This window comes from Acinonyx jubatus, chromosome B4 (assembly GCF_027475565.1).
Source record: "Acinonyx jubatus isolate Ajub_Pintada_27869175 chromosome B4, VMU_Ajub_asm_v1.0, whole genome shotgun sequence".
NCBI classification, from domain to species: Eukaryota; Metazoa; Chordata; class Mammalia; order Carnivora; family Felidae; genus Acinonyx; species Acinonyx jubatus.
In genome coordinates, this window is record NC_069387.1 from 58992968 (window position 1) to 59007504 (window position 14537).

At 39.3% G+C, this 14537-nt stretch overlaps 1 protein-coding gene across 3 annotated transcripts; it reads left to right on the plus strand.

The window, feature by feature from the left end:
* Positions 1–6132: 6132 nt before the first annotated feature.
* Positions 6133–13992, plus strand: MED21 (mediator complex subunit 21). 3 transcript variants are annotated; one of them, XM_027035793.2, is made up of 4 exons: positions 6133–6265; positions 10336–10450; positions 11000–11100; positions 12218–13992. In XM_027035793.2, exons 1-4 carry the CDS (start codon positions 6224–6226, stop codon positions 12416–12418), a joined length of 459 nt encoding a protein of 152 aa, XP_026891594.1. In that variant the 5' UTR covers positions 6133–6223; the 3' UTR covers positions 12419–13992. The 3 variants fall into 3 exon arrangements, with proteins under 3 accessions (XP_026891594.1, XP_014920692.1, XP_014920693.1); XM_015065206.3 differs by having other exon boundaries at positions 12242–13992; XM_015065207.3 differs by lacking the exon at positions 12218–13992 and having other exon boundaries at positions 10984–11051.
* The last annotated feature ends 545 nt before the right edge of the window (positions 13993–14537 follow it).

A 14537-nucleotide genomic window follows, 5' to 3' on the forward strand; every position in this document is an offset into this window, starting at 1 on the left:
CTATCCCTATGGTGTTTGTTCACTGCCCCAAATGCTCTCATTCCTGTAACCCTCAATAGATGAAATCTCAGGATGATAACAATTATAATAAGGGTAGCATTTGAATCAAAGGATGGATTTAATAAACTGATAACTTATTAACTGCACCCTATTGGGGAGGCAGGATTAGAACCCTATCTCACCCTATCAAAATGAAATCCTGAAGTATTAAATAAAACCATAAGGGAGTTAGAAGAAAAAAATGCTTTAAAAAAAACAAAAACAAAAACAAAAAAACTTGATCTCAGAATGGAAGGAACCTTTTTTTTTTTCCCAAAGAGTTTATTTAAGCAAGGATCTATTTGAATCTGAACGCACCAAACATAAGTGGTTAGAAGCATTCAGGGGAGGAAATTTTTTTAAGTTTATTTATTTATTTTGAGAGAGAGAAAGAGCACTCGTGCACAAAAGTGAGGAGAGGAGCAGAGAGAGAGGGGAGAGGGAGAATCCCAAGCAGGCTCAGCACTCTGAGTGCAAAGCCTGTCTTAACTCACAAACCGTGAGATCTTGACCTGAGCCAAAATCAAGAGTCAGATGCTCAATGGACTGGGTCACCACCCAGGTGCCTCCTCAGGGGAGGGACTTTCTAAACAAAAAAAAAAAGCAAAGGAGGAAACAATAAAGGAAAAGACTGGTAGATTTGGCTGCTTAAAAATTTAAATTGGAGAGGGGGAGGCGCCTGGGTGGCTCAGTTAGTTAGCCTCCGACCTCTTGGGCTCAGGTCATGATTTTGCGGTTTGTGAGTTCAAGCCCTGCCTCTGGGCTCTGTGCAGATGGCTAGAAGCCTGGAGCCTGCTTTGGAGCCTGTGTCTCCCTCTCTCTCTGCTCCTCCCCTGCTCATGCTCTCCCAAAAATAAATAAACATTTAAAAAAAGTTAAATTTAAAAAAAGTTAAATTAAAAAAAAGTTAAATAAACAAACAAACAAAAAAAAGTCCCTGGGGTGGCTCAGTCAGTTGAGTGTCTGACTCTTGATTTTGGCCCAGGTCATGATCTCACTATTGTGAGATGGACCCGTGTCAGGCTCCCTACTGAGCATGGAGCCTGCTTGGGATTCTTTCTCTCCCTCTGCCCCTTTCCCACGCGAAAGCATGTGCTCTCTCTCAAAGAAAAAAAAATGTTTCTCAAAAATCATGGTTTAGAAGACAACTGATTGTGAAGTATTTATGAAAATGCAAGTTACAAAGCAATAAATATATGTAGTATGAGCTTTGTCTTGTTTTCTTTTTATTCATGTTTATATGCACATATCTAAATGTTTATAAAAACATATCTAAATGTTTACTATTCTTAAATTTATTTATTTATTTTGAGAGAGAGAGAACATGAACGAACAGGGAGAAGAAGAGAGAGAGAGGGAGAGAGAAAGAATCCCAAGCAGGCTCCATATTGTCAGTGCAGAGCCCGATTTGGGGTTTGAACCCATGAAATGTGAGGCCATGACCGAAGCCTAACTCACGAGTCAGACACTTAACTGACTGAGCCACCCAGGCACCCCAACATATCTAAATGTTTAAAATAGTTATCTCTGAGTGAATGGATTAAGAATAATTTTTCCACATTTCTACACTTTGTAAAAAATTCAACATTGAACAGGTATTGCTTTGAATAAAAATTTAATTTTTAAAAGATATGTATAATTTTAAAGATTTTCTTATAAAAGCGTTCAGGATAACAGTCCACCTTCCTGAGTAGGACACAATGGTTTTCATGATGTAGTTCCTGTCCACCTCTCCAGGTTCGTGCTGCAATTAAATTTAATTCCTCTATGTTAGCCACTGAATTAATTTCAGTTTCCTGAACTAACCCCATTCATTGTCTCCCCTTCACACCTTTGCATAGCAGTTCCCTTTGCCTGCAGAGGACAGCTGATGACAGATGTGTCAGCAATCAGAAGAGGGCTTTATTACCTTGGCCCTGAAATACTGTGACAGCTTGAGAAAAATATTGGCTGAGGTTCCTTGCTCTTGTCAGAGTTCCACTGGAAAGCTATGAATCAAATTGGCTCAGGAGCTTTGCAGGTAAGTTTCTCATGCCACGAATTGAAAGAAAATGCAAAAACTGAGAAGATTCCCAAACCCCAAATACAGATAACTAGAGCCTTAAAGTCTGCTTAAAATTTAGAAAAGGAAGGAAGAAAAGCAACTTATCCTAGATTTTTTTTTTTAGAAAACCCAAGATCTTGGATAGAGATGGGAACAGGGCTCCAGGGGAAAGGCAGAAAAGGCATTCTGTGAAACTTGCTCAACTCTTTTAACAACTTTTTTGTTTCTGTGGGTTACATTGTTTTGACAGTGTTTATTAAATATAATCCAATAAATGTTTACTTAGTAACTATTACATGGAAATTATTATGCTAGAAAATTTATTCATTTAGTCTGCAAATATGCATTCATTGGCTTCTATGTGCCATGCTAAATGCTGGGTGCTAGGTATTGGAAATACAGAGAAAATTAAAATGCTTCCTGTTCACAAGGAGCTCATGGTAGTGAGTTAGTGATGTATGAATAATCACACCTCGGGGCACCTGAGTGGCTTAGTGGGCTCAGTCAGACTCTTGGTTTTGGCTCAGGTCATGATCTCATGGTTTGTGAGTTCAAGCCCCAAACTGGGCTCTGCTATGATAATGTGGAGCCTGCTTAGGATTCTCTCTCTCCTCTCTTTCTGCCCCTCCCCCACTCAGGCATGCATGCATGCATTCATGCACACACACACACACACGTGCACACACGGCTCTCTAAATAAATAAATAAATAAATAAACGTTTAAAAAACGAGTAATTACACCTCAATATGCCAAGTGCAATAACAAAAGTATAAGGAACAATTGTGATGAAGATTGGGAGCAATTAGTGTAGGTTTCCAGAAAGTTTTTCTAAAAAAACAGAAATGTTTAAAACAAGGTGAGTGGATGGTCAACAAGGGGACGAAGGGAGTCTAGTATACTAAATGTTTATTTATAGTATTTCAGCCCAGTGCTTGGAATGTTTTAGATGTTTAATAAATTGTGACTGAGTAGGTAATAAAGGTAGTTAAGAGTCTAGGATGTTAAGTTAAAGAGTTGTTAAAGATTTTTTTTTCTGAAAAAATAGGGAGTCACTACAGATTTAAAAAAAAAATCAAAGTACTTACCACAAGACTGGCTATGAGTTGATAATTGAAGCTGGGTGATGAGTGCATTCGTGTCCACCTTACTATCCTACTTTTGTATAGGTTTGAAACTTTTCATAATATGAAGCTTGGGGTGCCTGGCTAAGTCGGAAGAGCATGGACTCTTGATCCTGGGGTTGTGAGTTTGGGCCCCATACTGGGTGTAGAGATTAGTAAAAAAATAAATAAATAAACTTAATATGTAATACTGGGTTTCTACTCTTCAACCCATATAATCAGTTGGGGATGCAAGAAAAGCAAATGAAAAAGCATATGAAAAAGTGTAAAAATCATAAAATGGAAAAAGGAGAGATCCATGTGAACTCCAGTAATTCTTAAATTGTACATGAAAAAGGTAAAACTTTAAAAGATAGAGTATAAATTAAATGATGGCAAAGAAATTGTTTTGACAAAGGTAAACAACAAGGAAAGAGGTAGACTAGTAGCTCTCAACTGGCAGAAATTTTGCCCCACAGGAGACATTTGGGAATATCTGGAGATATTTTGTATTGTCACAATTGGAAGGGGAGTTTGCTGTTGTCACTTCATGGGTAGAGGACAGTGATGATGCTAAACATTCTACAATGGGCAGGATAGCATTCCAGAAAAAATAATCCAGCCTAAAACGTCAATAGTGCTGCTGTTGAGCAATCCTGAACTAGATACAAAGGAGTGCTTTTGGAAGGTGGGTTTTTTTTTTCCTGAAGTCCACAGCTTCAAGGGATTCATAAAGCCCTTTAAAATGTATGAAAAATTTCGAGCCTGGTCTGAGGAAAGGGTCCATAGCTTTCATCTGATTCTTAAAGGTGTCCATGGCCGGAAAAGGCTTACAGAGCCCAGGAAAGCCAAGGGTTCAGGGACTGTGGATGAATCATCTGATAACTTCACACAATATTATTGGGAGAGGAGGCTGGATTTGTTTGCTAAAGACAGATTACAGTGAACCTTGAAAACCAAGCCAAGATGGCTGTACATCAACATGAGGTCTCTATGGAGCTACTGAAAATCTGTAAGGAAGATAAATGACAGGACAATAACTGAGTCACAACATGAGTTGTCTTGAAGTGGTTCCTCTGCCGTGGATGCCCAGGTTTTCTTCAATCAGGCCACAAAACAGTATTCTCCTTTATGGGCTCTTTCATTCATCCCTCTATTATCTAACCAGGCACCAACCCATGTTAATATTTCCTTCAAAACGAGCCTTTCTTCTTCTCTCATCAGAGTTAATAGCCTAGTCTAGGCCCAACCCATTTCATTATTGGAATTTCAAAGCCCTCCTCCTAATGAGCCCCTGGCTTATTCAAACCTAGCACCTAACATACTTCTTGGTACATGGCAAGCATTCAATAAGGTACACTCAACTGAGGGTGAGAAGAAAAGGTCAGTCACAAGAATATCCTGCATTACAATTAAAACAAATTAGAGTTATCTCTTGTAATCCCATTATGGGGGGAAGTGCCTTACCTGGAGAGGTTCCTAATTAGGTCCCAGCAGGTATGTAGATTGGGGATTGAGGAGAAGTAGTGGTGAAGCAGAAGTAGAGCATCCCAGCTAGGGGTGGGGTAAATCCAACAAGCTGAGTTCTCAACGTATAATTTCCCCCACCCTCTCCCAACTTCAGTAGGGTAATCAGGAACAATCAGCCCAAGAAGGAAGGTGTATGAGGTTGTCTCAAGTCCACATACCAGTCATTTGCTGATTCCAGGCTCACTTGTTGCCAGACTATCCTCAGGCTACAACTTTTCTTAGATACCAAGTTTCTCTCTGTCTTTCTTTAATCTCTACACCCAACATGGGGTTCAAATTCAGAACCCGGATATTAAGAGTCACACATGGGGCCCCCGGGGGGCTCAGTCGGTTAAGCGTTGGACTTTGGCTCAAGTCGTGATCTCAGGGTTGGTGGTGTCAGCTGTGCGGACAGCTCAGAGCCTGGAGCCTTCTTCGGAACCTGTGTCTCCCTCTCTCTCTGCCCCTCCCAGGCTTGCACTGTGTGTGCCTCTCTCTCAAAACTTAATAAACATTAAAAAACAAACAAAAATAAAGAGTCACACACACTCGGACTCAGCCAGCCAGGCTTCCCAGATACCAAGTTTCTACTACCTTCCTTCACACTTAAACCCTCAATAGATGTCGAGGCTAAGTCTAAATTGCATACCGTACCTGTTTAAAAATTGCCCCTGCTCTACCTACACGTAAGGCTTGTTTTCCAGGAACCTCCACTCTCCACTCCACTAACCTTCTGTTCCTCTCTGTCACACGAACGAGGTGCTTATTAGTTATCTACAGTCAAATCTTACCTCTTAACTCCAAATGCTCCTCTTCCGCCTCACCTTTGCCCATGGAAACCTTCCCTTTCCATCCATACTCTTCCAACACAGTCAATACAGCTCGATTTAGTATTTAATTGTTTCGGACGCTTTCCAGCCCATGTGTGTCAGCTCACCCAGCACACCCACACTGAGAATTAAAGCACGCACCCAGTCTCCAACTTAGGTAGCGCTCGCCCCCCCCCCCCAAAAGCAACAGAGAAGGCACCCTAACGCAGCCAAGATGGCCTGGTGAATTTTAATTTGGATTTTTTTGAAGTTAAAATCGGTATCGCGACCCCCCAAATATTTTTGAGTTGCCTGCTGTGGACATGTATTGTGGTCCACCTGGAAAACCAAAGCAACTTAACGCAAGTATTGAAGGCAATGCCTTAAAATGAATACAAGGGAGGATAAGGAAAATTACTTTTAAAACCGCAGAATCTAACAATCTCTCCAAAGTGTCTAAAACCCCAAAGCCTCGAGAACAGTATGTTGGACCCAAAAACGAACGGACTCGGAACAATGATGAAATTACTCAAACTGCTCGGAGCAGAGCTCCTCCGCGGCTGGAGGTAGCCTAACTAAAGTCTCAGGAAAGTCCCTCCCTCCTCTTCGTGGGGCGTTGTGTTCTTCCAAGAATTCTGCCCCGTGATTGGCCCGACGCGTCCTGAAGTTGCCCAATCGCGGACGAGCAGCTGCCTTAGCCTCCTTAGCTCACGGGAGGAACATGGCGGATCGCCTCACACAGCTGCAGGACGCGGTGAACTCGGTGAGCAATTTGGGTCTATTAGTCTCTGTCTTCTCCTTTCCTAAGGTGAAGCAAGAGAGCAAAAGGGGCCTGAAAAGCAACCCCGCAAGTGGGGAGCGAACTGAGGCAAGGCTTCCGCAAAAAGCGCCGGTGGTGACGGCGGGAGGCGGCGCGGCGTTCTGGGAGGTTTGAGGGCGGCTGCCGGCGTTGCGGAGGGCTGAGGGAGGAAGCAAGCAGCCTCTTTCGCCTGAAAAGTAGAGCATCTCTCTACCAGGACACTTAGGCGTCACGGCCCTGTCCTGTTCTCTGGGAGCAGTTTTCTTTTATTGTCAGCACTGCTTACGAGATCACTTGTCTTTCGGGGGAAAGGGGACAAGCCGCAGAAGCTTCTTTTTCTCTTACCAGTTTTGAGCCGCGGAGGAAAACCAGTGCTCTTGATTTATGGATCTTTTTCGTTAAATGTCAGCCAAGAGTATTCCTTCGCGAGGACTTTTCAGATTGAAGGCGGGAGTGATGGTGACGTGAGAAGTTTTGTTTTATCTTAGTTGCTTCCTATGGACAAAGAGTCTGATTCCATCTCTTGGCGACTCCCTAGCGTAAATTAGTTTGGGGAAAACTGACATCTTTATGAAAGTGAATCTTCTAGTCCTTGGATAGGTTCCGATTTATTTAAGTCATCTTTAATGTGTCTCAAAAAGCCTACTTCCTGTTAAGGGCCAAATCATCCCCTTTACTTTGTTTGATCCTTCTGATTATTTTTCCTATTGTGCCTAACTGGCAAGTACTGAATATGCAAACTACAGGATTCGTATACTCATTGCCGTTAAGAGTTAAACAATTTCTCATCGGTAGTTCTATTTCTCATTGTCATTCTATTTATAATTTGATGTCCCAGGTAAACTGTCTGTGTAGAGATGATATGTTGACTGGAAAATCAAAGTGTCTGGTCCTTTGCCAGTTTTGTCCACACTGGAAGCTAAGAACTTGGGATTATTCTTCATCAATCTTTGTACACGTCAGGGGTGTGAATCTGCTTGTGAGAAACTGGTCTCCTAGTGCGTAAAATGAGACCTTTTAGGACTGAGAGGGCCAGCCCCTAAATGTTGATGAATTCACCAGGATAAATTCTACTTTACGGTGACTTGTCTGGGCTGCCGGCCAGCGTCCCTCTCGGAGATATTACTTTGAAGCTTTTGAAAACCCAATTGCAACGATGCTGCTGGGTAGAAATGTTATTTTAGGAGAAATGTTGCATATTCATGCATGTCTTATAACTGGAAAGATGATAGGGCAAAGTGAATATGGCCTTAACTCCAGGGTAGGCATGCTGATAATTGGATTTTGGAGAGAAACCTCTAGGTCAACTAGTGTGAACGCCTACTATGTATGCAAGCACTCTCATGTTTACAAAGAAAGACTCCTTAAGGAGTTTACAGCCTAATTAGAAAGATGTCAGATACTCAAGAGACATTTAGATAATGCAAAAGTAGCATGTGATTAGGTATTTATAATGAATCAAGTGTCTTAAGCTGAAAGTTGGAAGAGTGATATGAGCTAAATAGCTAAGAGATTAGCATTGATCTGAATAATAATTATTATTAAAATAACATATGTTTTACACTCTGAGAACTCTGTGAGGGCAGAAACTACGTCTCTTGTTTACTCTATCGCTACAATGTTTATATACAGCGGTTGTCATAGAGTGGATTTTCGACAAATATTTGTTGAATCAGTGGATCTTGAGAGCTTTTGAAGGACAGAAGAGATAGCCACTGTGTTGAATTATTTTGTGTGTGTGCATCTTCTCTATTCTGCAAAACAGTGTTGTAATGTGAGAATGTCCCTAATTTAAAAACGGAAAATAAACCCTATTCAGGTTGCTAGAACCAGAATTAGAATCCACATTTGTACAGTTTCTGAGTCCTTACTATGGCTCCATTACAAGTAGCAAACGTGAGAAAAACAGTGTAGTCCGGAGTGAATTTATCACTAGTTAGGTATATATGAAGGAGTAGTAGAAAATGAATAAGTAGAGATGACTTCGATTGTTGAAAGCTTTGAAACAGCCTGAATCGTTGGAGATGAATCTGAAAGGCCATGCTGGGATGAGCTCAAAATTTTTAAGCAGGGTAAAATAACATAGTGAAGCAGAAAACAACGAGACTGTTGTAACAGTACTGATGTGAGATAATTGACTGAACTAAGGCAGCAGCAATGATAGAAGGAAAAGGGAAATAGTAACAGAAAGACTTGAAGATGAAGGGAACCTAAGAGTCTGAAATTAGACTGGCTAACTAGGAGATTCTTAATGCAAATTAGATATTAAACAAAGGAAACAGTTGATTTGGGGCTCTGGCCTTTTTTTTTTTTTTTTTTTTTAATGCTTTCTTTCTTCTTCTTCTTCTTCTTCTTTTTTTTTTTTTTTTTTTTTTTTTTTTGATGTTTGTTTATTTTTGAGAGCGCACAAGCTGGGAAGGGGCAGAGAGAAAGGGGAACCAAAGATTCGAAGCAAGCTCTGTACTGACAGCAGTGAGCCCGATGCGGGGTTCGAACTCATGTACCCGGAGATCATGACCTGAGCTGAAGTCAGACACTCAACTGACTGAGCCACCCAGGCACCCCAAGTTCGGTCATTTAAATAATGGTAGAGAAACTTAGTGGAAATGGCCATTCGCTGATTGGAAGTAAGGAAGTAAGGAATTGGAAGTAAGGCTTAGTCTGTTGAGCTCAGGTGATAACCTCACCGTTGGGGAGTTAGAGCCCCGCATCAGCTCCCTGCTTGTCAGCACAGAGGTGGCTTTGGATCCTCTGTTCCCCTCTGTCTGCCCCTCTCCCGCTTACGCGCTTTCTCAAATAAACATTAACAAAAAAAGGAATTGAGGTTCAAAAGGTCAGGACTATTGAGGGAAGTTGGTGGGGGAAGATAGGAGTCTTAAGTTTGGACATAGTGAGGAATTGGTATTCTTGGTCCTGAAAACTTAAGGAATACTTTTAGAACACTGGGAGTTTACAACTTGAGTCATGGAGAAAAACATTTCTGAATACTTAAGGGATAGTCTTTTTTTTTTTTTTTTAATTGAGGTATAATTGACATATAACATTAGCTTCAGGTATACAACATAATGGTATTTGTGTGTATTGTGAAATGATCACAATTAGTTTAGTTAACATGTCACCATATGTAGTTACAAAGTTAAATTTTTTTCTTATGATGAGAACTTCTAAGATTAGCAACTTTCAAATATACAGTACAGTATTAACTGCAGTCACCATACTATACATCTTAACTTACTTATTTTATAACTGGAAGTTCATACCTTTTGACCCCCTTCCCTTATTTTGCTCACCTTCACCCCCACCTCTCCTCTGTTAACCACCAGTCTGTCCTCTGTGTATGAGCTCAGTTTTTGCTTTGTTTAGATTCCATATATAACTAAGATCATGTAATATTTCTTTTTCTCTGACTTATTTCACTTAGCGTAGTGCCCTCAAGGTCAATTCATGTTGCAAATGGCACGATTTCCCTTTTTTTTTAATGAACAAATAGTGTTCCTGTTTGTGTGTGTACCACAATTTCTTTATCCATTCATCCATCAATGACCTTAAGACTTCTTAAGGTGAAGTGTTTTTCCTGCTATTTCTTTATACTTGTACCTACTTTAGTCTCAAAAAAGGGATCATATACTTTACATGAGTCACACATTTTAAAATTTGTCCTACGGCCATACTTAGATATTTGCCAGTCAAATTTGCCGTTTCCCACCACTGCCCAAAAAAGTCCTTATTTATGCTTGTAACAAATATTGGCATATATTTCTCTTATCATTCTACTACCTTGGCAAGAAAAGAAAGATTACTTTGTGTTTCTTTTTATCTGTTTCAACTACATTGACACCAAACCTAGTTTCTTTGTGTGATTAAAACATTTAATCATTGTAAATAACTGGCTAATTTTATCCAAAATTGTTCCTGTTGTATTCCCTTGTTTAGAGATCGTTATTATAGAAACTTATTTTTGTTGCTATTACCAGTCACAGTCTTTAAAACTGATAAATCCTTTCTAACGCTGATACATTTTCTTTGGCTTCAAGCTTGCAGATCAGTTTTGTAATGCCATTGGAGTGTTGCAGCAGTGTGGCCCTCCTGCCTCTTTTAGTAATATTCAGACAGCAATTAACAAAGATCAGCCAGCTAATCCTACAGAAGGTAAATAGATTATAGATTTTCTTGGCTTCTCTTAGTTTGACCCTCATATATTGTGATCCTTTAAAATTAAACTTATTGAGAAATATAGCTTCATTATGGCTTTCTTAAAATCTGGTTGTTTGAGAATATTACTGCAAATTTTGTTATAAAATAAATGAATTTGTTACAGTCAATTTATATTACATCTCATATTTCTGTTCATGTCAAATAACGGATGGTTACTCCTTTAGAAATGAATGTGTGTGATTTTACCTGAATTTCACTTGAGGGACCTTCATAAAGAAGGCATCCCATTTACAGATTCCTTCATTCAAGTGACTGGCATATTGTCCTAAAAAATGAAATGATTATGTTTAATTGCCAATTTGAGTTAATAGTAAAGCTAATTCTCAAATATGTAACAGGATTGGTGTGTTAAAATTTAATCATTTGAAGCCCAGTACAGAAAAAGTTTATGAAATTTCCTGGTTTTATTAGCCTTGAATTTAGTTTCTGTTTCTGAAAACTTGAGATTCCCTAATACTCTAAATTAGTAATATCTTTCTTTAGAATATGCCCAGCTTTTTGCGGCACTGATTGCACGAACAGCAAAAGACATTGATGTTTTGATAGATTCATTACCCAGTGAAGAATCTACAGCTGCATTACAGGTAAAAATCTCTTTTCCTTTCAGAAATTTGCTAGTAGAGAATTTCAGTTAAAGGTGATAGATTTTTTTTAAGATTTTTTTTTTTTAAGTTTATTTATTGTTGAGGCAGAGGGAGACAGAGCATGAATGGGGGAGGGTCAGAGAGAGAGAGGGAGACACAGAATCTGAAACAGGCTCCAGGCTCTGAGCCATCAGCCCAGAGCCCGATGCGGGGCTCGAACTCACGGACCGCAAGATCGTGACCTGAGCTGAAGTCGGACGCTTAACCGACTGAGCTATCCAGGCGCCCCTTAAGATTTATTTTTTAAAGTAATCTCTGTACCCAGTGTGGGGCTTGAACTCATGACCCTGAGATCAAGAGTCACATGCTGCTCTGACTGATCCAACCAAGTGCCCCAAAGGAGATTTAACATTTTTTGTTATAATATTCAAAGTTTCCTTAAGATTAATTTTTTTAAATTTTTACTTTTATTTTTTTAATGTTTATTTTCAAGAGAGGGAGAGAGAGAGAGAGCATGATCAGGGGAGGGCAGAGAGAGGGAGGGAGACAAAGGGTCTGAAGCAAGCTGTGCTGTGTGCTGACACAGCAGAGAGCTGATGCAGGGCTCGAACCCACAAACCATGAGATCATGACCTGAGCCGAAGTTTGGATGCTCAACCAGCTGAGCCACCAGGTGCCCCAAGATTAAATTTTAAAATGGAAGTTTTGTTGTGAAGTACTGCAGTCTGTTAAAGACCTTGCTGAATACATATAGTTGTCTAATTTTGAGTTATAAGGAAACTTCCTGTTTTCCTCTATTTGGCTCTTTTCCTAGCAGAGAATAAGAGGGGGGTGGCATTCTGGGTGTGGAGTAGCATAGTAGTGTCCCAAAGCAGTATGGAAGAGAGTCACATGTAGACATCTGGAGATTTGAAAATTTCATTCTTTTAAATAATTCATACAGGGAAAACTCTTAAAAGTTATCTGATTTTAGAATTTCTGCCACCAAAAAAATCTATCATAATGGTTGCAGAGTCATCCAGATTTAAATGTAAATACTTCTACAGTTTTGTTGTTTTTTTTGTTTTTGTTTTTTTTTTACCTTCTTAGCTTTCACTACAAGTTTTTCTCTCAAAAGATTTTAAATTTGTGTCTTACAAAGGCTGCTAGCTTGTATAAGCTGGAAGAAGAAAACCACGAAGCTGCTACATGTCTGGAGGATGTTGTTTATCGAGGGGACATGCTTCTGGAAAAGATACAAAGTGCACTTGCTGATATTGCGCAGTCACAGCTGAAGACAAGGAGTGGTACCCATAGCCAGTCTCTTCCAGACTCATAGTACCAGTATGTACCCTGTGTCTGAGAAAAGAACTATTTCAGTGCCATTAAGAATTCTGCATCAAATTTAGATGTAAGCCTTACCAACAGTTACAGAAACATTAAGCACTAGGACACGTTAACTTTTTAGCTATTTTTTAATAGTGTTCTATTTTCACTCTTGATAAATAAGCCTCTAAAAATTGGAATTGAACCAGCTTTATACTATTAAACCATCATTATACTATCATTTTTTTATTATCAGAATTAAATTATTGAGGCAGATATTGCATTAATGGTTATAATTAAACAGATGTACTTTAAAATTCTATTGTGACATTTCTATCTTTATTCTTATCAAATTTCTACAGTCTTTTTACAAATCAAAATATCCCTTAAGCCAGAGGAGAGGTGGTAAGTGCAGAGATATGGGACATTTCAATTTAAACTGATGCCCTTCTGCCTCTTCAGAGATGACATTATATACATTTGGAGCTTGGGCCAGGAAAGTTTCTGAAGCCATGTTTCTTTTAAGAAGCATGTGGCTGGATGAGAGTTTAGATCCCTTTTATGGAAACATTCCTCATTTTCCGGAACCTCATACCCATTCTAGTTCATCTCCACATGTGTTTCTACTAAGAAATTGTCTTCTCTGTAGAATTCCCATGCTATTATGACAACACTTTTCTTCATCGTGAACTATCCTTTTTCGTAGCTTTTGACCTGCTTTTTCCTTCCTAATTTGTGTGGTGAAGTATGTTCCCTGAGTCATCAGTTCCTTCTCTTCCTTTTTATGTATCTGAAGGTCCTGGTTCTGACTTGTTAACCTGTCAACCTTTATTCCTGTGTTCTAATCTGACAAGAACATAATTCTACTACATTACTTTATCATTTTATGCATTCCACCTTACTTTGTTATTGCTAACATTTGTGTCAGTATTACCAAGTATGATTATGCATCCAACTTTTGGTTCTCCTTGAACCTACTGATTATTTCTACTAGAAAGCTGGAGTTGAAATGTTTCCACATTGTAACTGGTTCTGTCTCCTGAGGCTACATTTTTCAGAATATCCTGAGCTCCATTTCCTACAATCTGTTACTATCCTGAGTTTAAGAAAGTGCAAGAACAGTAGTCTCAGATACTGCTTGTCATTCCCATCATAATCAAGCTCTTCCACAGTTCTTGAAAAATACTGCTTAGAGGCACATTTTAACTCTAAAGTAAAATTTATAGAGTCATTAATTTTTAAAGTTAAATGTTCTCCATACTGATAAATATTTAAAATGTTAGGTTTATTCTCTCTGGCATCACTTAAAATCATTTTACTTTTAGACACTAGCATGAGATAGAAGATAAGGAACTCCCAAAGTAATATTCAAAGTACTGAACGCTATTCAATACAATTAACCCAGAGAGAGAAGTATGAAAAGTTCTAGCCGTAAGCTGATAGACTATTATTTATCCTTACCTGAGAGAAATTTTTTTTTTAAATTACCTGTTTTTACCATTTAAGGTGTTATAGAAAAATGGCAATGCACATATTGAACTATTTATAAAGAATGTATGGAATAATTCATAAAGACTGTATATAGCAGCTTCTCTTGGCCATCATTTTGTGGACATGGCTGTTGGATAAGAAGTCCTCAAAGTTGAAATGGGGGTATGGGCAGTGATGATTTTGCTGTCCAGCACATGGCTTTGGGAGGACAAAAAACAATGGGTGTCTGTGTCTTTCATCTCCTGGTTCCTGCCTACCTTTCCCTTCTACCCACATCTAAGTTGTTTTAAGGAGAAAAATTCTTAAAGATGGGGCCATGGTCTCTCTCTTCCAAAAGGACCATAGACCCAATATCCCTGTTGGAATTTTCCGGAGAACTAAAGGAAAGGAGGGACACAAACTTTCATGGCTTTGTTGGATATGGGTGCCCAAGTTACTGTCATACCTGGTCTACTGGGGAGAAGGGACACACAAGTTCAACCTTGGGTCTAGGCAAAGTAACCAGTGAGGAAGTTAAATATAACTTTAGGGCTAAATATAACTTTGAGGCTGTCCTGGTAACACTGTGGTCATGGCTTCTATGAATGTATTATTGGAGTAGACACCCTATACACTTGTCATTCCCCACACCAATGCCAGAA

Excerpts from the sequence above, each read along its gene's own strand:
- MED21 (XM_027035793.2), top strand. The coding sequence starts at position 6,224 with ATGGCGGATCGCCTCACACAGCTGCAGGACGCGGTGAACTCG. Across the intron at positions 6,266-10,335 it reads TGCAGGACGCGGTGAACTCG|CTTGCAGATCAGTTTTGTAA; the intron begins GTGAGCAATTTG and ends TTTGGCTTCAAG. Across the intron at positions 11,101-12,217 it reads AATCTACAGCTGCATTACAG|ATTTTAAATTTGTGTCTTAC; the intron begins GTAAAAATCTCT and ends TTCTCTCAAAAG.